Source organism: Peromyscus eremicus, chromosome 13 (assembly GCF_949786415.1).
Source record: "Peromyscus eremicus chromosome 13, PerEre_H2_v1, whole genome shotgun sequence".
NCBI classification, from domain to species: Eukaryota; Metazoa; Chordata; class Mammalia; order Rodentia; family Cricetidae; genus Peromyscus; species Peromyscus eremicus.
This window is the reverse complement of record NC_081429.1, coordinates 21,018,394-21,045,865: the sequence shown is the minus strand read 5'-3', so window position 1 is coordinate 21,045,865 and position 27,472 is coordinate 21,018,394. Positions and strand designations below refer to the sequence as shown.

Below are 27,472 nucleotides of genomic sequence, written 5' to 3'. Positions count from 1 at the left end.
CCCCATCTTCCTAAAACACAAGATGAAAGCCAGCACTGCACACGCCTCCCTTTCCATCCGAGGCTTCTGCACGGTCTCCCTCCTAGACCTAGCGACCGTCCCTACCAGGATTCATTGCTGCCTTCTCTCCATTTTGACGGAAGGGCAGCGCCGGGTACTTAAAGGATTCAGACATTTCTCATGAATTGCTGACTGAAGTGTGGGACAGACCCTTATCCAGTAACTTCGGCTCTTAAGTCAAGGGTCAGCCCTAGTCCACTCATCCGAGCCTTGTGTTTCGTTCCTTACATCCATGAAGGGGGACAAGACACCGCTCTCTTAAGAGTTGCAAAAACGCACATCCGCTGGAGCCAGAGGTGTGCCGTCCAACAGGTGGCAGCCGACCTTCAGAAGGCTGGCAGGCGGGGACCAGGCTCAGCGCCAGGGCCAGCGCACACACCTGGGGGCGTGGCCTGGAAGGCGTGGCCAGCCCGGGCTCCGGGGGCGGGGCCTGCGGGCGGGGCGGGGCCTGCAGGCGGGCGGGCGGGGAGCGGCCGGGGGTGCGGGCGGGCGGGCCTGTGTGTTGGCGGCGCCGGGGCTCGCGGGAGCTGCTCGGAAGCTCGGCCGCCGGGAGGAGGCCGCGGCCACGGTGAGCACGGGCGGGCGAGCGGGCGGGTGGCTCCGAGGCCAGGCCGCGGCGCTCGGCGCGGGAGCGGGTGCCGGGAGGGAGGCCCGAGCGGCGGGGACAAAAGGCCGCGGTGCTCGCCGCCTCCGGGACCCCGGGTCCGGGCTCGGGTGCGTCGACGCCCCTCCCTCCGAGGAGCGCCGCGGTCACCTGGCTCCCGGGAGGACGGCGGGCGCACGCTCGCGGAAGCCGGAGATGTCCGCGGGTCCCCGCGATCGGTGGCCGAGGCAAGATGCCCACAGACACGGCTGGGTCGGTGCGGGGAGCGAGCGAGAAAATTGGATTACTAACGGTCTCCTGTGGAATGTTTTGTGCCCGCGGTCAGGAGCGCCAGGACTTTCTGTTTCAAAACTGAGTCATACCCCATACAAAGCCCGCAGTGTAGCGCCGGCTCATGGTTTTCTGGCCAGCAGGGTCCACCTTTTAACCCTCCCTACATCAGAATTGGATGTTATTGTTTTGAGGGGATTTGTTTTTATTATTTTTCTTCCTTTTTTTTTTTTTTTAAATGTATGTGCATGTCTGTGTGTGTATGCAACACTTCCGTTCTGGTGCTGCTGGAGGCCAGAAGAGGGGCGTTCTATCCCGGAGCTGGACTTAGAGGCAGTTGTGAGCTGCCAGATGTGGGTGCTGGGAACTGAACTCAGGTCCTCTGCAAGAGCAGCAAGCTCTCTCAAAACACCAAGCCATCCTCTCTCGAGCCCCACCCCCTTTTTTGTTGTTGTGTTTTCGATACAGGGTTTCTCTGTGTAGCTTTGGAGTCTTTCCTGGAACTCACTCTGTAGCCAAGGCTGGCCTCGAACTCACAGAGATCCGCCTGCCTCTGCCTCCCGAGTGCTGGGATTAAAGGCGAGCCTCTTATTTTTATCCTTATTTTTAGTTTATTTAACTTGGAAGTAAAGCTAGCCTGCAATTCATTATCCTCCTGCCTTGTTGGCCAAATGCTGGGGTAATAGTCATGTCTCACCCAAGCCCAGCTAATATATTTATTTTAATTGATTTTATTGGGAATTTGTTTTTAGCCTTCAATCATATCTTTTAAGTTTTTACTTTATTACTGTTAGGTGTGCGCGCACGCCTGAGCACCTGTGCCATGGGGTGTGTGTGTGTGTGTGTGTGTGTGTGTGTTAAAGGACAACTTTGGAGGGAGGCGGTCCTCCCTTGTTATGACTTTGAGCAATAGAACTTAGGCTGTCTGGCCAGCCAAGTGCTTTTACCGGCCTAGCCATCTTGCCAGCCTCAAATTATAACCCCTGTGAAAATTTGTGTGGGTGCCCCCCCCCCTTTATTTTCTTTTTGTACTATAGTACCTTCTTAATAATGGAAGAATCTATGGTACTAACAGAAAGAATATCTTCACGGTTACCCACAATTCTCAATGCAATTAATAATTTACTGGCATTTGTTATCGGTACATTTATTTGAATGGTTGTAGATTTTGCCCCCCTCTCTGAAGTATTTACTGACAAAATGAGATCATCATTAGGATAATTTTTATGTACAGTTTTGTCTGGGTACTAACATTTTAAAAATTAGAGCTGAAGGTATAGTTTGTGGTAGAAACCTTGCCTCACACATGTGAGGCCCTAGGTGCCACCTCCAGCAGCACATGTATGCACATACACAGGGAATTTAAAAGGTGCATTAAAATAATACAGGATTAATATTTTTAAAGATGTATTTTTGTTATTGTTAATGATGTGTATGTGCATGTGTGTGCAGGTGTCCCAGGAGGTCAGAGGCTGAATTCAGCTCCCCTACCCTTGGAGCTAAAGTTACAGGTGATTGTGAGCTGCCCCAGATGGATGCTGGGAACTAAATTCAAGTCTTCTGCAATAGCAGTACATACTGTTAACCACTGAGCCATCTCTCCAGCCCTGAGTTCAGTTCCCAGCACCCACATCTGGCAGGCCACAACAGCTTCTAAGTCCAGCTCTGGGATACAATGGCCTCTTCTGGCCTCTATCAGCAGAACAGAAGTGTCTATATACACACAGACATGCACATCAATTTTTTAATAATAAAAATAAGCTGGGGAGTGGTGGCGCACGTCTTTAATCCTAGCACTCTGGAGGCAGAGGCAGGTGGATCTCTGTGAGTTTAAGGCCAGCCTGGTCTACAGAGTGAGTTCCAGGACAGCTAGGACTACTTCACAGAGAAACCCTGTCTTGAAAAACCATAAATAAATAAATAAATAAATAAATAAATAAATAAATAAATAAATAAATAAATAAATAATAAAAATAAATCCCCTCAAAACTATATATATATATATATATATATATATATATATATAGTTACATATATATTTTGTTTTTGTTTTTGTTTTTCGAGACAGGATTTCTCTCTGTGTAGCTTTGGTGCCTTTCCTGGAACTCACTCTGTAGCCCAGGCTGGCCTCGAACTCACAGAGATCTGCCTGCCTCTGCCTGCCGTGTGCTGGGATTAGAGGCGTGCGCCACCACCGCCCGGCTATTTTATATATATAATTTTTTTGAGACAAAAAATTTTTGTCACTAGGTAGCTCTGGCCGACCTTGAACATACAGAAATGCACCTGTTTCTGCCTCCTGAGTGCTGGGATTTAAAGGCACATACCACCATGCCTGGCAGTATTAATAGTTCTTATATGAATTTAAACACTGAAATTGAATTTGAATAAAATCTAAAGTTGAAATTTGAAGAGTAACATACAGTTGGTAATCCTTCAGATTGCCGGGGCTTTAGCCGTGTTCAGTATAATTTTCATCATCCCTGTGTCTGAATAATATTCTAGATTTCTTTAAGGATGGCCACCCAAGCCTGAATTTTTGAATGTTTAAGTAACCTTGGAGAATTATCTTCAAATGATTCCTCAAGGTCTGTGGCACAAGCAACTGATTCTTGGCTTATGTTTGGAGATTTTTACTTGTTTGATTTTGTGACCTACCACTTGCCTTTGAGTCAAAGCTTTTGTTTGTTTGGTTTTATGTTTAGCTTCCTGGCAGTTACTGAGGGGCTCCTTTGAAGAACCATGAAGTCACACTATGTTGTGCTAACTCTAGCCTCCCTAATGTTCCTGATGTGTCTCCCTGTGTCACAGAGCTGTAACAAAGCACTCTGTGCTAGCGACGTGAGCAAATGCCTCATTCAGGTAGGATTAAAGGAACTTTTGTTGTTATTATTGCCACAGACTGTGGAATAAATCAAAGCCAGTGTATGTGGTCTGAGCATTGGGCCAGGGCCTGAGGTGTTGAGCCTTAGATTTTTATCTCCATGGCTCTCTTCCATCCGACCAAGGTTGGGTTCAAGAAGTTCAATATAGAGTATGCTGTTCTGCTGTGTAAGCGTGCTGTTATGCCTGATGAGCACGCTAGTCTCTATAATCTAGTGTATATGGCAGAGTCTTAATAACTATATTTATAAAACTTTTAGCCTATCAATTAATAGACAAATTATTACATATAACATATTATTTTTTGGTTGCTGTGTAACAGATTATATCAAAACCTAGCAACCTCGGGCAAAAGTACGTCATCTCATGAAGCTCTGAGGACAAGGGTCTGGGAAGCAGTGTGGCTGGGAGGTTCTGGGTCAGGGTTGCTCACAAGGCCACAGGCCAATTGTTGGCTGGGATTATAGACTCTCCTTCCAAGTATTTGAAAATTATCCTTTCCGATGGACGCCAGGGGATCAACGTAGTTACCTCTTATTTTCCTAAGACAGAAAGTGACAGCATGTCGTTTGGGGAGGTTCGTGTAGGCGGGAGATAGCTGTGGGATTTGGTCTGCTTTTGACCCCAAAGACATGGCTTTTTCATTCAACATACTGGTTACTGTTCTCCATGCTGGTGTGATAGTTACTGACGAATTACATGGCTTCTCCTCTCTTCCCATCTTCCCTTTGTTCCGGCTCTCTTTTGAGGCCTCCATTCTAGGTACTGGCTGTGGCCTAAGAAATTTAATAACTATGCATACAGTTTGAATATTCCTTGTGTGAAATGTTTGTGGTCAAAAGTGTTTCACATTTTGAAATGTTTTAGATTTTGAGAGAGAGAGAGAGAGAGAGAGAGAGAGAGAGAGAGAGTGTGTGTGTGTGTGTGTGTGTGTATGTGTTCAGATACTTTGGTAATGGGACCCAATCAAAAGACAAAATATGTTTATGTTTCATGTATACCTTGCATTGCCTGAGGGTGATCTTATGCAGTATTTTTAGCATTTCTCTCAGATGTGGAATTTTCCACTTGTGATGTCATGTTAGTGTTCAGGAAATTCTAGTTTTGAGCCTTGCAGATTGTACCTTTGGGATGAGAGACACACAGCCTGTCTTAGCTTTCCATGTAGCGTGTGAGTCAGCTGTAATTCTCACTGGAGAGTACAGTCGTAAGTGTTTTTATAGATCAACGGTGTTTGGGCCTATTCCTGATATTTTCCTCCTTTTCCTTAGGAAATTGGAATTTTAGTTGTGTTAATCTCATACTCTGATAGAACCTTTACTCTGCCTTTCAAATCAAAACATTTAACTTGAGGAGTTTGTTATTAGCTGCTTGTAATTTTGTATCTCTTCTTTCAGGTGTATATGTGTTGTAGGTGTACGTGTGTGTGGTGTATGGGTGTTATAGATGCACGTGTGTGGTGTGTTTATGTGTATTATAGGTGCACATGTGTGTGTATGTGTGTTCTAAGTGCACATGTGTGTGATGTGTGTGCCCTTGTGTGTGTGGAGGTCAGAGGAGGGCATCAGGTGTCCTGTCCTGTCATTCTCGGCCTTACTCTATTGAGTCAAGGTCTTTAACCAAACCTGGAGTGAGGCTAGTGGCCACCAAGCCCCAGGGAGCTGTCTCCACAGCCCTGATTATTTCTAAGGATGTTTTGAAGTATGACTAGAGAGAGGACTATGAACCATTCATCGTAGTTAGTATATCTGCTGTCATTATTTTGTCTACACTAGTCTACGCCGTTTTCACCTTAGCTCTGTTTAATTTTAGGCCCATCCCCATATTGTTTTCTCCATAGTTTTAATCTGTATTTTTGATAGATAAGAACTCGTATGTGTATATGTATGTATGTATGTATGTATGTATGTATGTATGTATGTATGTGTGTGTATCAGCCTTGAGTGTTGGTCCTCAGGAGCTTCCACCCTGTTTTTTAAGGCGGGGTAACTCACTGAGACTTGAGGCTTGCTGAACAGGGTAGGCTGGCTGGCCAGAAATGTCTCTGTATCCCAGTGCTGGGATTGCAAGCACATGCCACCATGCCCAGCTTTTTATATGTATGCTGCAAGTAGAACTCAGAGCCTCATGCTTACATGGTAAGTGCTTACCTGAGCCATCCCTCAGCCCCCAAGAACTTTTAAACATAGCTGTTCAACCAGGACCATAATGTGAAAAATGAACTGGCAGACCCTTAGGAGTCACATAGAATGTGAAGTATGGAGCTGCTGCAAGCTGAGGAGTAAGCAAGGATCTTAGTCATGATGGGGACAGCCTTACAAGTCACCGTGGAAAGGGCGAGCCTACATAAAGAGCATATGTCTACCTCAGACCGTATCAAAACATAAATCCCATGTGGAGTAAAACAGTTAACGGTAATTCTTCAGCCGTGAAGGCTGGGGCTCCTGTCATCTGTGCATGTTAATGGTAATTCTTCAGTCGTGAGGGCTGGGGCTCCTGTCATCTGCGTATGTTAACCGTAATTCTTCGGTTGTTGGGGCCGGGGCTCCTGTCATCTGCACATAAAGGCTGTGACAGTGCTTGTAATCTCAGTGCTGAAGAGGTGGGCACAGGAAGGTCCTGGGATTCCCTGGCAGCCACTCCATCCTAATCTGTGAGTTCCAGGCCCCAAGGAGAGAGAGACCTTGCTTCCAAAGCAAAGGTAGATGACTTCCGAGAAACAGTCACTAAGGTTAACCCTAATTTCTGTGCAGTGTGTACATGTGTGCGAACATACACACACATATAGACCAAAGCAAACAGAAGAAAAAGAGCCCAAGAAAAGGCACAAGAAGCAGACCTACTCATCTGCACACTCATAAAATCCCATAAACACACAAAACTGGAAGTAATAACATATACACAAAGGACTGATAGGTAAAAAAGAGAGAATAAAAACATATAAATAAAACCAAAATATGATCAAATTAAGGGAAAAACAGCAAAGCCCCATGTCCTGGATAGTTTTATGTCAACTTGACACAAGCTAGAGTCATCTGAAAGGAGGGAACCTCAATTGAGAGATGCCTCCATAAGATCTGGATGTAGGGCACTTATTTATTTATTTATTTGTTTGTTTATTATTTATCTATTTGGTTTTTTGAGACAGGGTTTCTCTGTGTAGTTTTGGTGTCTGTCCTAGATCTTGCTCTGTAGACCAGGCTGGCCTTGAACTCAGAGATCCGCCTGCCTCTGCCTCCTGAGTGCTGGGATTAAAGGCCTGCGCCACCACCGCCTGGCATATAGGGCACTTTCTTAATTAGTAATTGATGGGGAGGGCCTAGCCTATGGTGGGTGTTCCACTCCTGGGCTGGTGGTCCTGGGTTCTATAAGAAAGCAGGGACTGGACCTGCTTCAGCTGAGTCTACCAGGCTGGGCTGACTCCCCAGGGGAGACCTTGCCTTGGAGGAGGTGGGAATGGGGGGTGAATTGGGGGAGAAGGTGGGAGGGGGGGGAGGACAGGGGAATCCGTGGCTGATATGTGAAATTAAGTTAATTATAAAATAAAAACATTAAAGAAAGAAAGAAAGAAGAAAGAAAGAAAGAAAGAAAGAAAGAAAAGGAAGGAAGGGAGAGAGAGAGAGAGAGAGAGAGAGAGAGAGAGAGAGAGAGAGAGAGAAAGAAAGAAAGAAAGAAAGAAAGAAAGAAAGAAAGAAAGAAAGAAAGAAAGCAGGCTGAGCAAGCCAGTAAGCAACATCCCTCCATGGCTTCTGCATCAGCTCCTGCCTCCAGGTTCCTGCACTGTTTGAGTTCCTGTCCTGACTTCCTTCAGTGATGAACAGGATGTGGAAGTGTAAGCTGAATGAATCCTTTCCTCCCCGACTCCCTTTTGGCCCCGGTGTTTCATCACAGCAGTAGTGACCCTGATAAGACACCATGACATGACATTGTGGGTCAAGGAACTGCCAAAGATGCTGCTGAACTCGCCTCCACTGGCCGTCCACGCTGGGCGCAGCCCACCCCTGGGAGTGGTCTGATTTCCCAGTCACCTCCCCAGAAGAAACCAAATTTTCTTTTTTTTTTTTTTCTAAATTTTGTCCTTTTATTGAAGATAGGTTCTTTTCTCATACAATATATCCTGATTATAGTTTCCCCTCCCTCTACTTCTCCCAGTTCCTCCCCAGCTCCCCTCCCCTCTGGATCCACTCCCTTTCTGTCTAGAAACAGGCTTCTAAGAGATAACGACCAAACTTGACAAAATCAAATATAATAAAGTAAAGGGAAAACTGTCATATTGAAGTTGGACCAGCAACCCAGTAGGAGGAAAAGAGTCCCAAGAGCAGGCAGAAGGGTCAGAGATGCTCTCATTCTCACGGTCAGGAGTCCCATAAAAATACTAGGCTAATAGCTGTAATAAATATGCAGAGGACCTGGTGCAGCCCCCTGCAGGCCCCGTGCTTGCTGCTTCAGTCTCTGTGAGCTCATGTGAGCCATGCTTAGTTGACTCAGAGGGCCTTGCTCTCCTGGTGTCCTCCACCCCCCACCCAGCACTCACACTCTTTCTGCCTCCTCTTACGCAGGATTTCCTGAGCTCTGAGAGATTTGATGGAGACCTCACATTTAGACTCTCTTCACAAAATGTCTGGCTGTGGGTATCTTCATCTGTTCCCATTTGCTGCCAGAGGAAGCCTCTCTGATGATGACTGGATAAGGCACTGACCTATGAGTAGAGCAGAATGTCATTAGGAGTCATTTTGTTGATTTATTATTATTATTATTATTATTATTATTATTATTATTTATCCGTGGTGTTTGGTCTTACCCTAGATCTCTGGGCTATCCAGTCTCTGGCTCTTGGTTACCAAGGTAGTGTTAGGTATGAGTTCCTTCTCATGGAGTGGGCCTTAGATCAAGTCAGAAATTGTTGGCTACTCCCACAAGTTCTGTGCCACCACTGTCCTGGCATATTTTGTAGGCAGGACGGATTGTAAGCCAAAGGTTTTGTGACTCGGTTAGTGTCCTGCAAAGCACCTTCCTGTACCAGAGAGACTAGAATATAGGGGTGAGAGCTCCATGGAGGCACCAGCTGGACTTCTCCATGTTCGATGAGTTGTGTGGGCATTGCCCTCAGCAAAGGGGCCCTGCTGTCAGTTTGCAGAGAACAACCCTTTTTCTTAGCGGCAGCCTGCATTTTTTTTTTTTGAGGAATTTCCATGGGATCCCCTTGGCCAACAACTCAATTGAATGTAACCTAGTCCCTCCAGTGGAAACCTCATCTGGCTACAAGAGATGGCCAGTTGAGACTCTGTAGCCCCCTTTATTAGGAGTCTTCATTAGGATCATCTTTATAGATTCTAGTATGTTTCCACTGCACTCGAGGAAGCCAGATTTTCATTTGCAAGTGGTTATTGATTGGAGACTTCCTCTGGATTAGGGATGGGGGAGGCATGTGTCTACCTCTCCTTCCAGCTCTGGGACTCTATCTGGTACAGACTGGTGTAAGCCCTGTGTATGCTGCCTCAGTCTCGGTGAGTCACATGGAGGTAGATCTTGTTGATTTAGGGGCCTTCTTTTCTTGGTGTCCTCCATCCTCCCTGGCTCCTACACTCCTTCCACCTCCTCTTCCTTGGGGTTCCCTCAGCCCTGAGGGGAGGGATTTGATGGAGACATCCAGGTTAGGGCTGAGTGTTCCAAGGTCTCTTCCTGTCTGTGTAATGTCTAGTTGTGGGTATCTGAATCTGTTCCCATCTGCTGCAGGAAGCAGATTCTCTGTTGATGGCTGATCAAGTCACTGATCATATATATTTGTCTTTCTGTGTCTAGGTTACCTCACTCAGGATAATTTTTTTCTAGTTCTATCCGTTTACCTGTGAATTTCATTTTTTTTTCACCAGCTGAGTGACAACTTCATTGTATAAATAGATCACATTTTCTTTATCCAGTCATCTGTTGAGGGACATCTATGTTGTTTCCGAATTCTGGCCTTTATGAATAGAGCAGAAATGAACATGGTTGAGCAAGTGTCTGTGGTAGGATAAAGCATCTTTGGGTATATGCCTAAGAGTAGAACAGCTAGATCCTGAGGCATATGGATTCCCATCTTCCTGAGGAATCACCACACTGATTTCCATAGAGGCTGGACAAGTTTGCATGCCCGTCACCAATGAATGAGTGTTGCCCTTACTCCACACTCTCACCAGAATGAGCTGTCATTGTTTTACTGAGCTTAGCTGTTCTGACGGGTGTAAGATGAAATCTCAAAGTAGTTTTGGTTTGTCTTTCCCTGATAACTAAGGATGTTGAACATTTCTTTTTCTTTCTTTCTTTCTTTTTTTGAGACAGGGTTTCTCTGTGTAGCTTTGCGCCTTTCCTGGAACTCACTCTGTAGCCCAGGCTGGCCTCAAACTCACAGAGATCTACCTAGCTCTGCCTCCCAAGTGCTGGGATTAAAGATGTGTGTCACCACCGCCCTGCAGGGGTGGCCATTTTTACTATGTTAATTCTACAAATCCATGTGCCTGGGAAATCTTCCCATCTCCTGATATCTTCTTCAATTTCTTTCTTCAAAGACTTGAAATTGTTATCATACAAGTCTTTCACTTGCATGGTTAGAGTTACCCCAAGGTATTTTATATTATTTGAGGCTATTGTGAAAGGTGTTGTTTCCCTGATTTCTTCTCAGTCCGTCATTTGCATATAGGAAGGTTACTGAATTTTGTGAATTAATTTTGTATCCAGCTACTTTGCTGAAAGTGTTTCTCAGCTGTAGGAGTTCCCTGGTGGGATTTCTAGGGTCGCTTATGCATGCTATCTTGTCATCTGTAAGTAGAGACACTTTGACTTCTTCCTTCCAGCTCATATCCCCTTGAGTGTCTTATTGCTGTAGCTAGGACTTCTACTGTGTTGAATAGATATGGGGAGAGTGGGCAGTCTTGTCTTCTCCCTGATTTTAGTGGAACTTCTTTGAGTTTCTTTCCATTTTATTTGATGTTGGCTGTGGGTTTGCTGTCAATTGCCTTCATTGTGTTTAGGTTTGTCCCTTGTATCCCTGATCTCTCCAAGACTTTTTCTCAGGAAAGGGTGACTTGGGGTGGCTGGGGTTGGGAACAGGAGGGATCAACTTGAGGGGTGGAGAATACTGGAAGTTATGACTGGAATTGGGGGGCATTTCAGTGGTGAGGTGTCACCCTAGTGCAATGAAAACTCCATGAATCTGTGACAGTAACCCTAGCAAAGACTCCTAGTAATGGGGGACATGCGCCTGTAACCATCTTCTGTAACCAGGCAAAGCCTCACGTGGAGGGATTGGGACACCAATGCAGCCACAAAACCACGTAGGACTACACGACTGAGCCTTGTGGTGTGTCGATGGAAAGGTTGATTTTCAAGTTGTATTCAATTTTGACTGCATTTAAATAGCTACATGTTAACTAGTGCTTACTAGTAGCTATGTGTGAAAAGCTGAAGACTCACTGTTAACTCCAGCTTTGGGGCTTAGAATACTGTTTAGAAATGTCTCTCCCTCTCTCACCTCTTTCCCCTTTCCTCTATAGCAGTGTTTCTCAATCTGTGGGTCTTGACCCCATCTGGTGTCAAGTGACACAGGGGTCGCATATCAGATCTCCTGCATATCAGATATTTACATTACAGTTCATAACAGTAGCACAATTACAGTTATGAAGTAGCAACAAAAATACCTTTCTGGTTGGGAGTCACCACAGCATGAAGAACTGTATTAAAGGGCTGCAGCATTAGGAAGGCTGAGAACCACCACTCTAGAACCTTCTGTGTGTAGCGTCTTTTCTGCCCGCCCTTTCTCCGTTTCTCTACCTCCCTCTTGTGTCCCCGACTTCCCAAACTTCTTTTCTCTCCAACAGGGCAGCTCGAATCTAGCTGGAATCCATGTGGGGACGCTAGAAAAGCTTATTGCGTTAGAAGTTATGGTGTCATTTCCCCCACAGTCACAGACCCGCCCCCTCCTGATGGAGGGCAGTGGTGCCACCTTGTCAGGGAGCATGTGCACGGGAGCTTAACCACAGTAGATTGGCCGCCTGAAGGATTGTGTTCCTTCTAGTTCTGTGCGGTTCTAATAAGTGTCACAAATATTCTTTTTAAAGTCAGAATGAAGACCAAGGAGAGCACATTGGCGGTTAAGGCTGCCAACCAAGGCTGATGACCTGAGTTCAATCCCTGGGACCCATATGGAGGAAAGAGAGAACCAGCTCCCAGAAGTTAACCTCTGACCTCCACATAGCCACACACACACACACACACACACACACACACGCACGCACGCACGCACGCACGCGCACACACACACACACACGCATGTACGTATATATACACACAAATAAATGCAGTAAAATATTTTTTAAGATAAGAATGTTAAATATGAAGTGGAAAATCCCATGACTCAGTTCTCCCTGCTCTGTTTGATACCCAGGAACGGCCTTTAATGTAGTAACTGTTTCTGTGTACTTCCTTTAGCAACTTTTAGCTATATGACTAAGAGATAAGCTTTTGTCACTATTTCTTTTTCCATTTTCATTTTTAAACTAGGGTCTTTTTTTAATAGATTTTTTTAAAATTTATTTGTTTTTATTTTATGTATATTAGTGTTTTGCCTGCAGGTATGTCTGTATGAGGATGTCGGATCCCCTGAAACAGGGATTATAGACAGTTGTGAGCTGCGTTGTGGGTGCTGGGAACTGAACCCAGGTCCTCAGTGATCTTAACCACTGAGCCAACTCTCCAGCCCCTAAACTAGGGACTTTTATAACCAAGGCTGGCCTCCAGCTTGCTATGGGATCGTGTGACCCTACCATTAATGGCTATGTTTAATGTCACAGAAAGCAGAGAAATTAGTTTTCCTTGCCCTGTGAACACTGCAGCCAGTATCATATTGTACTTTGTCATATTATACTAGAGACAGGATCTCACTGTGTGGTTCTGGCTCACATGAACCACTCTCAAAGATCTGCCTACTTCTGCCTCCCGAGTGCCGAGATTAAAGGCCTGCACCACCTGGCCAGCTGTCTTCAGTAGTTTATACTTTTAGCATAACTTATGGTGGGTTGCCTCAGATCCGTCTGGAATGAAGTGTTTCCTAGACTTTTACTTTAATATTGTCACAGGTGGTAATACCTGTGTCCTGAGAGGTAGTCTAATATAATAATTAAAAAGAAAATTAGCCTGTGACTCATACCTGTTACTCCAATTCTAGGGGGGGATGAGGCAGTTCCCACCAAAACCAACCCAAGAAAGAAATAAATGAATAAGAACATGAGCTCTGTGGCTGGGGAGGTGGACCAGTGGATAAAAGTGCTAGGTGAGCAAGCCTGATGACCCAGGTTCGATTCCAGGAACCCCCACATAGAGGTAGGTGGGTGTGCGACCCACATCTGTAACAGCCAAACTCCTAATGCAGGACAGGAGACACAGATAAGAGAATCACGTGGAAGCTGGCACACCAGCTAGCCTGGAGTCCCCAGAATGGCAGAGACAAGCAAAGCTACCTGGTCAACAAGGTAAACGGTGAAAATCACTCCCCAAAGCTGCCCTCCACCTGTGCACCGAACACACACCTGCTAGTGCACGTGTGCACAGGCCCACAGTAAATAAAAGGAATGTGAACTCTGAGTCCAGACTGCCCACATGTCATCCTCTTCATCCATTTACTGGATTTATATAGTGTTAGACAAGTGAGTAATTCAGTACCCCAGTTTCCTATAACAGTACCTTCCCATGTGGCTGATGTTAAGGGTGAAGTATTTTGAGCAGTACCCGGTACTTAGGAGTTCTGTCAATTACCATTAACCCGTGTTTCTGCTTTCTAGCAGTATTTGAATCCTCCTTGCTTTATTTACAAGTATATTCTAAAGCTGACAATCAGTAAATGAGGTTTACTTTAATGATTATGTTAGCACTGATTATATATTTACAGGGGGTACATTTCCCTTCTTGGGTGACTGTTTTTCATTATCCTACCTCATTAGTCATTAATGCCTTGTGCTATTTTAAATTCCTCATCTGGGTTGCCTCTCAAATGGAAGGTTTAGTTTTGGTGTTTCCAGACTCAGCTGAGGCTCCATGGCTGAGAAGCAGACTGTGGCACATGTAAGTGAGTGTTACAGCTCTGGGGGGAAAGGTATCCTGACTGCGTGGGGAGTCAGGCTATACCTGGAGCTGGGGTACGATAGGGGATGGTCTCCCGGCAGGATATAGCAATCCTGCTCCTCTCCTGGAGAGCCGCTGCAGCTGAGCTCTGCTTGACCCCCACTTAAGAGGGCTTCCTAGCAGAGCTCTGCTTCTTCTTCTCTCTGGCCCAAGGTGTTGCTTCTTTCGCTTCACTCTGCTAAAGGGGAAACCCCTGCAGAAGTGTGCAGTCTTCTCCGGCTCAGGTGAAAAGTTGGTACTTTTTCTGCTCCGCCTTGCTCAGCCCCACTAAGGGAACGTCTCTGCAAGGTTTGTTCTGCTCAGTCCCCCAAGGGATGTCTTAGCAAGGTTCTTCTTCTCTGCACCTTTGAATGAAGATCTTCACCCAAGACTTTTGAGAAAGACATTTATTTGGGGAGGAGGAATCTAGGAGAGTGGCTGCCTCTACCAGGGTGAGAAAGAACAGCCCACAACTGACCAGGCAGGGTGGTTTATATAGGATGTCTTGGGGGCAGAGTTGCTCCAGGGAGAAGATTTTCTGTTCATGCACAGAAATGACTATCGTAAGAAAGAGAGGCGGGGCTGGAGAATTGATGGCTCAGCAATTAAAAGCACTTGCTGCTCTTCCAGAGGACCTGGGCTTGATTTCCAGTACCACATGGCAGTCAAAACCAATCATCTGTAATACAGGCCCAGGGATCTGATACTTTCTTCTTTGCCTCAGTGAGCACCGGGCACACACATGACATATGGACATACATGCAGGCAAAATATCCATACGCATAAAATAATAAAAAAATCATAATAACTTAAAAAAGAAAGACAAAGATATGGTCTAGGGATGTGAGAGCTTACCTGTTGTGAAAAGCTCTGGGTTCACTCCTCAGCAGTCAAACAAAAAAAAAAAATAAGTAAATAAAAACAAACACAACAACAACAACAAACCAGGGAATAATGCTGTAGAGGTTTATAACAAGATGTTCCTTAGGGAACTTAGATTCTCTTTTGTCAGTTTGGTTCGAACATCTGTACTGCTGAAATGATGAACTGTGAGGATGTTAGAACATTTGCCTATGTTTAGTCCTCTGCATTCATGAAATAACTAAATATAAAAACGTTTCCCTGGAAGGTCATAGTCATGTAAATATTTTTACCAGGATGGTTGCAAGTAGTCAAGACAGTGTGCAGTCAGCCCAGCCACTCCTACAAGTTGCTAGGCATAAGGGTGGTCCCCATATAAATGTTTATTTTGTGCTCTGACTGCAAAGACATCTTGCTTTAAACATGAACAAGCAAATGGTTGTGGATGTCTTGGTGCACACCCTTGCAGTCCCCCTGTTTGGATGGAAAGCTATATATAACACAGGATGTTCCTTTTTACTGAATCTTTACTGTTTTGCTGCTTTTATAAAAAGAATAAATTAAAATTTGAATCAGTCGTATGTCTACCATGGTCTGTTAGCTTTCCATCACTGTTACACACTATCTCAGATAATCAGTTTCTGTAGTGTGATGGTTAGTCTACATTGGCAGCTTGGCTGCGTTTAGAATCACCTATTAGGAGACATACTGGCCGGGCGGTGGTGGCGCAAACCTTTAATCCCAGCACTCGGGAGGCAGAGGCAGGCGGATCTCTGAGTTTGAGGCCAGCCTGGTCTACAGAGCGAGTTCCAGGACAACCAGGACTGTTTCACAGAGAAACCCCCCCCTCCCCCCCCCCAAAAAAAAGAAAGAAAAAGAAAAGAAATAGGTTTAGTTGGCTTTAAAGCTTTGTTATTTGCAGTGTACTAATGTCTTAGGGTATGAAGAGACACCATGGCAATCTTATAAAGGAAGACATTTAATTGGGCCTTGCCTTACAGTTCAGAGATTTAGTTCATTATCATCATAGTAGGAAGCATGGCAGCATGCAGGCAGACATGGGACTGGAGAGGTAGCTGAGAGTTCTACATCTGGATCTGCAGGCAGCAGGAAGTGAACTGGATTGAGCTTCTCAGACCTCAAAGTCCACCCCTAGTGACACACTTCCTTCAACAAGGCCACACCTACTCCAACAAGGCCACTGATCCTAATCCTTTAAAATGATGCCAGGCCCTATGAGCCTATGGGGACCATTTTTGTTCAAACCACCACAGCTAACAAGTCACTCTCCTGGTTTTCCTTAGCACAAGTGAGATGCTGTATTAAACCTCGTGCTTCATTTACTGACATGTTATACAATAACATTTTGGTTTACACTAGGAAGTCTTGTAAACATCTTTTCCTGTATTGGTCTTCTGTCCAACCATTTTCCTGCTTTTTTGTGTGGTTCTATGTTTTGTCTTTTAAGAAAGGCTCTATGGGCTGGAGAGATGGCTCAGAGGTGAAGAGCACTGGCTGCTCTTCCAGAGGTCCTGAGTTCAATTCCCCCCAACCACATGGTAGATCACAACCATCTGTAATGAGATCTGGTGCCCTTTCTGGTGTTCAAGCATACACACAGAACACTGTGTACATAATAAATAAATAAAATCTTTTAAAAAAAGAAAAAAGAAAGGTTCTATGTGGCTCTGGCTGGTCTTCAGCTTGCTGTGTAGCAAAGGCTATCCCTGAACTCTTGATCCTCCTGGATCTTCCTTTCAGAGTGCTGGGATTAAGGATACATGCTCTCAAGCCTGGTTCAATTTCCCTGTTTTACAGTGTGCTTGCCAGACGTCATATAATAAAATCATGCAATGTGAATGCAGTGTCCATTTCTGCCCTCATTCACTTGTGTGTATGAAATGATTAGACTTGAGCTGGTAGATGGCTCAGTGAGGAAAGATGTTTACCTCCTCGTGGTGTATGCCTGATGGCCTGAGTGATTTTGGTGGCTGTCCTCTGACCTCCACATGCATGCCATGCCATATGTGGCCACGTACATGTATGCACATAAAAAACTAATTTTAAAAAATTAAATGATTAGACTTTTTCCCAAAACTTTTACCCTGCCTTGTTTTCCTTTCATTTAAACTTTTTAAGAAGTTAGCCACATTCTCACTAGAATGGTTAACAGAGGATAACTGAAGCACACATTTCAGTCTTTCATTTAGTATAATTTTCTTTTTTTCTGTTATAAAATTACTGAATGGTGTGGTCACCAAATTTTAAGAACACCTAGTGGGATCCTTCACCCATAGAAAGAACAACTGTTCTGTGTCCTGACTCTGAGTCAGAATCAAGGTGTCACTGTGAACCCTGAGGTCATCTGCACTTTCTCCAAGACTTTCCACTTGGAAAACAGATGATGTTGCCATTAACCATCTGAAGCGACAGAAGAATGAAGTGCTGGACTACAATTTCTAATAATACCCATTTTCCCTTTACCAACAGTGCTTGAGCTTGGGCAAGCACTTGTGATTGTGTCCAGTAGTGAGAATAAAAGGCACCTGTGCTCAAACGATTTGAAGATTTCACCTGAGGACTGGTTGATTTCTCTCGAAGAAGACTAATAACTAGTTATCGAAATGCTAAACAGAAACAAACTGCATGAAACAGTAATGTCTAACTCAAACCAGAGTCACATCCTAGCCACTTGCTAATTGAATGTTATGTGCATTTTATACCTTCATTTGAAAAGTGAGGGTAATCTGCCCTGATTGGAGCTTTATGAGACGTGAGATATTGCACACACAACACTTCTAGTGGTGCCTGTGTTTAAAGAGACCCGACTTAAGACTTTGGGGAATGTGGCCACAGAAGTAATTGGAAGCTTTGAGTCACTTTCCTTTTTGGGCTTCTGTGAATGTTGTGTTTGGTTCGGTCACATGTTCCATTTGACTAAGCAGCACTCAAGTTTATTCATAGTGAGGCTGGTGAAATATATAAATAACCCAGTTCAAAGGAAAGCTCACATTTTAACTCGGTCGTTTTTTCTGTTTCAGAAGTGGAGGGTTTTCAAATACATTTCTGTTTTAAAAAGTGGGCTCATGGAGTTTTTGAAGGAGGTGATCAAGAACCAGGCCTCGTGTGCATACCTGCAATCCTGTCAGGGCAGCCTCACCCATTCCACCCTGTTGAAACAAAGACCATAAAATAACGAGCAAGTTGACAAGGCGCAGAAGAGATTAAGAAGAGAGTTAAGGGCTGCTTTCTGAGTTTGGGCACAAAGACGCACTGCCATGCAAGATATTTCCCCGGGTTTTGATAATAGTATATTCCTTATTTTTTTATATCAGGGTGTTATATGGTTATTATTTTGTTAGACATGCATTGGAGGGATGAGGAGATAGATCAGTGAGTCAAGCCCTTACCCCGTAAGCATGAGGACTGGTGTCCGGATCTCCGGTGTGTGGTGGCCTGCCTGCAGTCCCAGTGTGCAGGAGGTGGAAGCAGAAGCAAGCTTACTCGCCAGATGAGCAGACACCAAGAGCTGTGGCCCAGCAGGAGATTCTGCCCCAGTACATAGATGGAGAGCGATTGAGGAGGACACTTGAAGTCCCCTTAGGCCTCCTTGTGCACACACATGTCCACACATAGACACACGCCAACATTTCTCTCATGGGAGGCATTGATTTGATATTATTTAGCACAATATATGCAAATTCATATAATGTAAGCTACTATTTGTAAGCTGTGTGAAAGGCACTATATTTTTTTAATATTTATTTTATGTGTATGTATGGGTGCCTAAGTGTATATCTGTGCACCATGTGAGTGCACATACAGGTCAGAAGAGGCATCATGTCCCTGGAGCTGGAGTTACAGGTGGTTTATGAGCCATCATGTGGGTGCTAGGAATTGAACCCTGGCCCTCTGCAGAAACAGTGAATATTCTTAACTTTTGAGCCATCTTTTCAGCCTGGCACTATATTTTTTTGTTTCTCTCAATTGGCCTAAGCAATAATTTATAAGCAACTAAGAAAGTAAAGGAATATATATATATATATATATATATATATATATATATATATATATAATATGTGTGTGTGTGTGTGTGTGTGTATGTATGTATGTATGTATGTATGTATTTAAAAGAAGTTTTATGTCTTTGATCAAGTGGAAGCTTTTATAAAGTTTGTAGGAGTCTGTGGGAGACCACCTCTGACCTGTTCCCACCTTTCAAGGGGTTCTTGGGTGGAGGAGAGAGGAATAAAGAGATGTTAGGTAGAAAGAAAGAGACAATAAGAAAGACAGAGATGCAGGATAGTTCCGGAAGGCCCTGGGTCAATACCCAGTCACCTTGAGGTTTTTTCCAAAGGGCTTTTTGTACAATGCCAAGGGGCGAGGCAAAAGACCTCCCCTTATCAAGATCAAAGAACAATGTATAGCCAAGTGTAGACCCTTCAAAACACCTGGTAACCATGCCCGTGGTCAAATCATCACATTATGCAGCTCTGCTGGGTAAAGCAAGCTCAGATTCTCTGATCCTGAGTAATTTAAGCCCCCACAAAAACTAAAAACCAAGAAATCAGCATTAGCTTTATGGTCTTTAAATACTTTATGTATGTTCAGAGAGTGTTCTCTTGATCCAAAGACACAGGTTTTATGGAGGAACAAGTTACAAAGCTTTATAACTCTTGTTTTCCTAGATTTCTGGAAAGCTTGATCTCACAGCGTTCTGTTTCTATGTTGTATTAGGTTTCTGTGTTGGTTCTGCTGTTTCCTTTCTGATGCACTAGGACAGTGCTTGCTAAGCTTCACAGGCCTAGCATGCACTCCACATGAGTTCCATGTCACTCTAACAGGCCTACCAGTGCCTCCTGATGTCTGCACAGCAGAACTACAGCCTCGGTGTACAGAATTCTGCAGAATTCACGAGGTAGAAGTTTGTATGTATTAGGTTATGGAGCAGACATCAACTCAATGAACGAGTCAGAAAGTAGTGCACCTGCCGGGCGTTGGTGGTGCACGCCTTTAATCCCAGCACTTGGGAGGCAGAGCCAGGCGGATCTCTGTGAGTTCGAGGCCAGCCTGGGCTACCAAGTGAGTTCCAGGAAAAGGCGCAAAGCTACACAGAGAAACCCTGTCTCGAAAAACCAAAAAAAAAAAAAAAAAGAAAGAAAGTAGTGCACCTGCCAACTATTGAAAATGCTGTGTAATAGCTAAGGGTGAAAATAAGCAAAATCAGTGTTGGGGAGAAAAGGCCACATCATGATTATGGACTCACTCTATGAATTTAGACATGTAATAAGATGAACTTAACAGAGATGATTTCTGTCCTGTGTCTAAATTTTTTAACTGCGGTGTTGATGTAGAGACTCAAGGGTTATATAGTATCAAGAAATACTTTAAGGTTTTTTTTTTTTTTTTGGGTTTTTCGAGACAGGGTTTCTCTGTGTAGCTTTGCGCCTTTCCTGGAACTCGCTTTGGAGACCAGGCTGGCCTCGAACTCACAGAGATCCACCTGCCTCTGCCTCCCGAGTGCTGGGATTAAAGGCGTGCGCCACCACCGCCCGGCTCGAAATACTTTAAGTTTTTAAATTACATTCATTTGTTTGTGCACAGACACACACAGACACACACAGACACACACACACACACACACACACACACACACACACACACACACACACAGAGTGTCCATGCGGAAGCCAGAGGACAACTTACTAGAGTTGTGTCTCCTCTCATGTGGGTCCCAGGGATTGAACTCAGGTCTTCAGCTTGTTGGCAAGTGTGTTTATTCTCTTTGCCATCTCACCAGCTCCCAAGGAATGGTCTAAACTGTCTCTAAGTACTTCATGACGTCTTCATCTGAAGTCACCGTGGAGCTTAGCAGCAAGCACCCTTACTAGCTTTTCTCAGACTCCACAGGTGTCCTCAGGTGATAGGGTCTGTGCCTAGCCACCAGGAGATACTGGCCCACACTGTACCCAGTCCTGCCCCTGGACTCCTCAGGTGTCTGTCGGCCCTTCTCATCAATACAGCAGCTTCCTGTCACTGTCCTTCACCCTTCAGGCAGGTTGATCCTTAGTTTCCTGACTTGTAACTGATCCTTAGCAGGCACCTAGGATAACTCAGTCTTAAAGAATCTCCAGATGGTTTGGCTGCAGACCCTGAGGCTTGTAGAGTGACAGAATGGCCAGGTCTCCTCTGGATTGCCAACTCATCATGCAGAGGAGTCTTAGTCTCATAAAACCCCCTGAATAGATTGAAGGCTTGTCCTTGGCTTGAGTCCATAGTCTTTATATCAGGATGGCTGGCTTGCCTCTTCTGTGTCTCCTCCTCAGGAGGCCATGGCTGGAGCTGTGGTTCCTATCCTCTGTGATAAAGCCAGAAATCCATAGAGTCTATTTAATGAGCACAGTAATTTATTTGGGGATAACTCATTACAGCATGGGTGTTTATCATAGGGTTCAGGAAAGCCAAGCTATGTCCCATGCTCATCTGCCTGGTCAGTCCCAGCATCCAAACCACGAGGGAGCAAAGAGAGCACTGTTTGTGCATCCCAGGTCTTAAGGGTCCCGAGTGGCCATGCCCCAGGGGCATGTACTTCAAGGTCATAGGCAGGTATAGCAGTTACCTGCTGCCTCACTAGGGGCAGTGCTTCAAGGTCAAAGCTACTCACTACATCTCCCCCTTTTGTCAAAATAAGAAAGTTCTAACCTAACATAAAACTATATACAATAGGAATGATTATCTAGTATAGTCCAGGAGAAATAAAGGGTAATGACATAAACAAAAATGGAACTACAACCAACAAGAACATCAAACAATAGACACATACTAAAATCCAGAGATGTCCAGAACATAGGTAAATGGCATGTTACAGAGGTTATTCCAAAAGCTATCCTATCCTAAAAATCTGAATCTAGTACTTAATATGTTCTAGCTAAGATACAAGAAGATTGTAACTGTAACTATTAGTCTTCAATTCCATCAAAGACCTGAGTGCTGTGTATATCCCTCTGTATAAATAAAATGCTGATTGGCCAGTAGCCAGGCAGGAAGTATAGGTGGGACCAGCAGAGAAGAGAATTCTGGGAACAGAAAGGCTGAGTCAGGAGACGCCAGCCTGCCGCCAGGGAGCAGCATGTAAAGGCAACAGGTAAAGCCATGGAACACATGGCGACATATAGATTAACAAAAATGGGTTGAGTATAAGAGTAAGAGCTAGACAATGGTAGGCCTGAGCTAATGGCTGAGCAGTTTAAATAATATAAGCGTCTGTATGTTTATTTTATAAATGGGCTATGGGACTGCTGGGACTTGGCGGGACCCAGAGAAAAAAACTCTAGCTACGCCTGAGAAGGAACATAATAATACCGAGAAAACGGGAAATGCACATAAGCAGTTTTCAAAAGTCTTATGAGAATAGACAGAGACAGCTGGCAGCCTGGACAGTCACCTAAAGTTTCTCACCACCATTGGGGCATCCAATTTGGCTACAGGTCTAGAATATCTGACAGACCGTTTTCAGAAGCAGGAATTTTGAAAGACCATCTTACCCTGTCTTGGCAAGGTTCAGTAGTCACTTTTCCTTGTGTCCTGCTCATCCGAAAAGGACAGTGTTCATACCGTCAGCAGTCGAGGCAAGGGCAGTTCTTTGCCCAGCAGGCCAGTTTGTGCCAAGAAGACAAACTTCCAAATGGAGTGTCTCAGAAGCCCAGCATTTTCTTGGGATCAGATCGGTGCTGCCAGGAGCAATCTTATCCCACATCAACAGAATTCTAAGTTATCAAAACTTTTAAATGCCATATTCTCTAGGTCTGTGAAGTGTTTGACGATTACCTGTCCATCTGACCTGTGTATCTGTAAATCTGGACAACATAACTAACATAACTATAGAAATGACAAGCATGGATGATTATAATTCTCTAAGTCTTATGTGCCTAAATAACCTAAGGACTAAGGCTTCACATAAACAAGGTAAACAGTCTGTAAACAAATGTACAGTAAAAGGACAATGACTTCAAAATTGTGACAATACACAAAATATCTTAAACAGAGGTAGAAATGTATAGTGCAATATGCGATATGACCACAATATTCTTAATATGTATCAATATACAAAATATCCTGAGCAGAAGTAGAACATATATACCATGACAAATATAATTTTACATTGTATCAATATATAAAATATTTCAAACAATAGTAGAAATATATGTAAAATACAACAAATACAGTTTTGTATTTGTATCAATATACAAATTATCTTAAATAGGAATAGAAAAATAATTTACATTTGTATCAATATATAAGAATCCATAACAGTGCAAATTATCTAAGGCTGATATTTTACTTAAATATTTTAGTAAATACAGTAATCTGCCCTAATATCCTGTACTTATCCATTCCCCCTTTTCTTTTCTTAAGGAGAATACTGAGTCTAATTTTTATTGTTCCACCCCCAACCTTATAGCCATTACCCATAACCTGGAGAAAAATGAAGCCTTTGGGAGAGGGGGATTGTTCTTTTAGAGTTGCTTCCTGCTGTTTAGGGGGCGATGGCATCTCTGTGGGGTTCTGTAAGAAAGCATAGATAGTTAGGTCTCAATAGGACTAGCTGTATATTCTGCAGCTAGTCTCAGAATAATGGGTAAAGTTGTCTGAGATTCTGGCTAGAAGTATAGTATGATGGACCATCTCATCTTGGAGCTGTCCTGCAGAGTTTTCAGTCCAAAGTTGATCATAGAGTAATGTTTGTGGATACCATGGCATCATTCTGGACTGGGTAGAGTTGTTGTAGGGCCCCATCATCCTTCTGGAGACTTCAGAGATTGCTTTTGAAAAGACTTATCTTTCACTGTGGAAAACTTGAACATTATTAATATCAAAATGGAAAGTTTGGATTTATTCAGGATAGAGAAAGGATTCCCAGAAAGCAAGGACAAGCATGGAAAGAAATAGAATCTTGATAACAATGGTTGCTAGATTATTGGTTTTCTTCTGTCTCACGCCAATTGTCTCTTCTGATATGAGACAGAATCTCCTAATTTTTCTTTTAGCAATACGCTTGGGTTTAGAGAAGAAGAAAGCTATATTCCAACTCCAAAGTCAGCTTGATTTATAATTGAATCGGGACCACAACTATTCTAGAATTAAAGAGGTTAGGCAGTAAGATATTGCCCTGTGTATATTGGTACCAATAGGTTCATCCCTTCTGCTGTAGATGTCTAGGTGTCCAAGGCCTTATGATTCCTGGAAGATGGGTATTTCCATTATCCCGTAACGACAAAAACAGAACTCTGTCCTGACCCTTGTTTGTTGAGTTTTTCTTACAACTTGTAAAGATGTCACATCAGTGGATGAGCTATTCTCCTCATCAAGGGGTTTCTCCTGTTCGAATTGAATTTTTATTAATTTTGTTGATATTCGTAGCTTTTCTTCTCTTGTAGGAACAAAAGCAAAACCCCTTCCCCAACGTAGGCTGTATCTTGGTTTCCATTACGAGGTCAACACATCTTCAAAGTAAACTGATTGGTTTAGCTCAGGAGTTTCTTCTGTTGTCCAATGTCTCTCTGCAGCCGTTGTTCCTTTCTCATCAGCATTGAGAAAATTCAAGGTTAATAAAGCATTATGCAATCTATTTCTAGGAGTCATTGTTACCTCTTTCTGTTTATGTAGCATATCCTTTAAAGTTCAATTAGATCTTTCCATGACTGCTTGGCCTGTAGGATTGTGTGGTATACCTGTAATATACTTTATATTGTAATACGCAAAAAACTGTCTCATTTTATTTGAGACATATGCTGGGGCCTGTCTGTCTTAATTTGTACAGGTACTCCCATGATGGCCATAACTTCTAGTAGGTGTGTAATCACAGAATCAGCCTTTTTAGAACTCATAGGAATTGTTCATTGAAATCCTGAATAGTTGTCAATGGTATGATGCACATATTTTAATCTTCCAAATTCTGCAAAATGAAACATATCCATCTGCCAAATTTCATTTCTTTGTATACCTTTTGGATTGCTTCCTGCAGGTAATAGAGTTTGGTTACAGAAGGAACAAATGAGACTTTTTTTTTTTTTTTTTTTTTTACAATTTCCTTGGCTTATTGCCAAGGGATGGAAAAGTCCTTCTTCAAACCCTTGCTATTTGCATGGTGTTTCTTATGAAATTCGGAGGCTTCTAGCACATTACCTATTAATAACTGATCAATCTCATCATTGCCTTGTGCTAGAGGACCTGGCAGACCCATATGGGATCTGATGTGTTACATATATATGATGATCCCTATTTCTGATGAATCCCTGTAATTGTATAAATAACAAAGTTAATTCTATATTATCAGGCATAAATTCAGCAGTTTCAATATGTAAAACAACTCTGCATATTGAGAGTCAGTGACTATGTTGAGGGGTTCTGTGAAGTCCATTAGTAAGTACCATAAGAATAGTATATGGTTCTGCCTTTTGTGCAGAATTGTAGAAACTTGGAACCACTTTACTTAAGTCTCCTGATTTATATCCTGCTTTTCCTGACTTATTTGCATCAGTATATAATGTGGGGACTCCAGAGATTGGTTTTTGCCATACAATGTGAGGAAGGACCCATTCAGTTCTTTTTATGAATTCTATTCTCTTGCTTTTGGGATAACAATTGGTAATTTCTCCCCAAAAGTTACTGCAGGCTCTTTGCCACTATTCATTATCTTTCTATAAAGAAGAAATTTCCTCATTAATTAAAGGTACTACAATTTCTGCTGGGTTTATTCCTGTCGACTGACAAAGTCTTAATTTTCCTTTTAGACTCAAATCAGAGATCTTTTTCTATTAAGTCTTTAACTTCTTACTCAGTTTACATGGTAGAAATATCCATTCCAATATAATAACTTCCCTCTGCATCAAAATCCCTGTGGGGGATTGTCCACTAGGAGTTCTTGGTTAAATCGGTGCTGTTGGGCTCTGTTTCTCCGGGAGCAGCTTAGTCCAATCAGTGTTAGTGGGTTCTGTCTCAGGGAGCAGTTGTTCCCAGTTGGTGCAGGGTGTGCTTATGGTTTCAGTGGTTGTTAGGTTCGTAGGGTTGTTTTTTTGTTTGTTTGTTTGTTTGTTTTGGTGGGAGAGCAGGGAAAGGTAGCTGTCTGGTCCCTGGGACCCCGATGGGTAGGGCCTAGGGGCTAGAGACCTGATGTGCTGGTCTGGAGATGGGGGCTTACCTGTTCCCGGTTGGTGTAGTGTAGGCTTATGATTCTGGTGATCTGGTTCGGTGGCTGGTCGGCGCCTTCTTTTGTGTTCTCAGGTCACGTTTTGCTCATTCATCAACTCCTCAGCTGATCTTGTTTCCTCAGACTGCAGACTGTAGGATTCTGAATCCTCTCCCGAATGGATCTCAGCTGAGCAGGTTGTTTAGTAGGGTAATCTCACCAACACCTTCAAGTTGGGTTTCGCAGGATCCGCAGCTGGGCCCTGGGTTGGCCTTAGAGTGTTCGGATCCATTCTGGTTGAGTCCCACGGAGATGGCTCCTTCCCCGGGTGCTGGGTTTAAAGGCGTCCCTGTTCCAAGCTCTCAATCTCCTTGTTTTCACTAACTCCTCAGCGGGTAATAGCTCAGTTTCTGGTCTTTATTACGACCACATCTCTGCCACCGCTTTGCCTGCCTCTGCCCCTGTGGGGATTGTCTAGAGGTAAATATGGCTAGAATGCAGTTAAGTTCTGGATTCACAAGAGCCACATGTGCTTCTCATATTTTCTTTTCTACTAGAGCCAATTCCTTCTCAGCTTCAGCTAATAACTCTCTTGGACGTCAAAGTCATAGGCAGGCGCAGCAGTTACCTGCTGCCTCACTAGGGGCAGTGCTTCAAGGTCAAAGCTGGAACAGCTACTCACTACACTGTGTCTCCTCTTTAGGAGGCCATGGCTGGAGCTGGGGTTCCTTTCCTCTGAGTTCTCTTCTGCTTCTCACCTGCCTCAGCTGTCCTCTCATCCCCTTTATTTCTGATTCTCTTTCAGTCTGTTTGTTTGAAGGAGTCAATTCTCTGTCATCCTGGCTTTTCTTATTCATTGCGTCACATGCAGTCTGCTTGAGTCTATCGTCCTAGCCCAGAAGATCTGTTCAGTTTCAAGCCCCTGCCCCATAATTGGAGTGATCATGAAGTTACAGTCCAAAGAGGGAAAATATTTGTTACTATCTTATAAACAATCTTCCATGACAAGCACACTGTTTGAATGTATCAATAAAAATAAAACCTTGTATGTGGACGGAAGATGTAATGCACACCTAGCATTGGCTAGGCAAGCACTCCACTGCTGGGCTGTACATAGTATTTTTAGGTTTGCTGTGTTGGAGATTGAACCCAGCACCTTGGTCATGCTAGGCCAGTGCTTTTATTACCAAGCAACATCACTGGCCCTTGCTATTTGATGTATGTGTTTTTATTTGTTTAAGACCAAGTCTTGCTATGTAGCCCAGGCTGGCCTTGAAATTGCAATCCACCTAGCTCAGCCTCTGGAGGGTTGGAACCATATAGGCTTGTACCCCTTCACGGGCGACACACTAACAATTGTAAGAAGATATTGGTGGTTTTTTTTTTTTTAATGTATATGTGAAGGTGTTTTATATGTATGTCTGTACACGATGCATGCGCGTGGGTGAGTGTGTGTGTGTGAGTGTGTGTGT

At 43.8% G+C, this 27,472-nt stretch overlaps 1 protein-coding gene and 1 long non-coding RNA gene across 2 annotated transcripts in view; one reads left to right on the top strand and one right to left on the bottom strand.

Annotated features, from left to right (window-relative positions):
• Positions 1-512: 512 nt before the first annotated feature.
• Positions 513-27,472, top strand: part of Twsg1 (twisted gastrulation BMP signaling modulator 1) — a 40,397-nt gene continuing 13,437 nt past the window's right edge. The window contains exons 1-2 of the mRNA XM_059278152.1: positions 513-628; positions 3,640-3,796. Of these exons, the coding sequence (XP_059134135.1) occupies positions 3,677-3,796 (120 nt within the window). The 5' untranslated portion in view covers positions 513-628; positions 3,640-3,676. The remainder of the gene's footprint in view (positions 629-3,639; positions 3,797-27,472) is intronic.
• Positions 20,573-23,753, bottom strand: LOC131923218 (uncharacterized). Its single transcript, XR_009382546.1, has 3 exons — positions 23,281-23,753; positions 22,357-22,542; positions 20,573-21,170 (listed from the first exon to the last, which is right to left on the bottom strand). It is a non-coding gene; the product is annotated as an uncharacterized LOC131923218 (long non-coding RNA).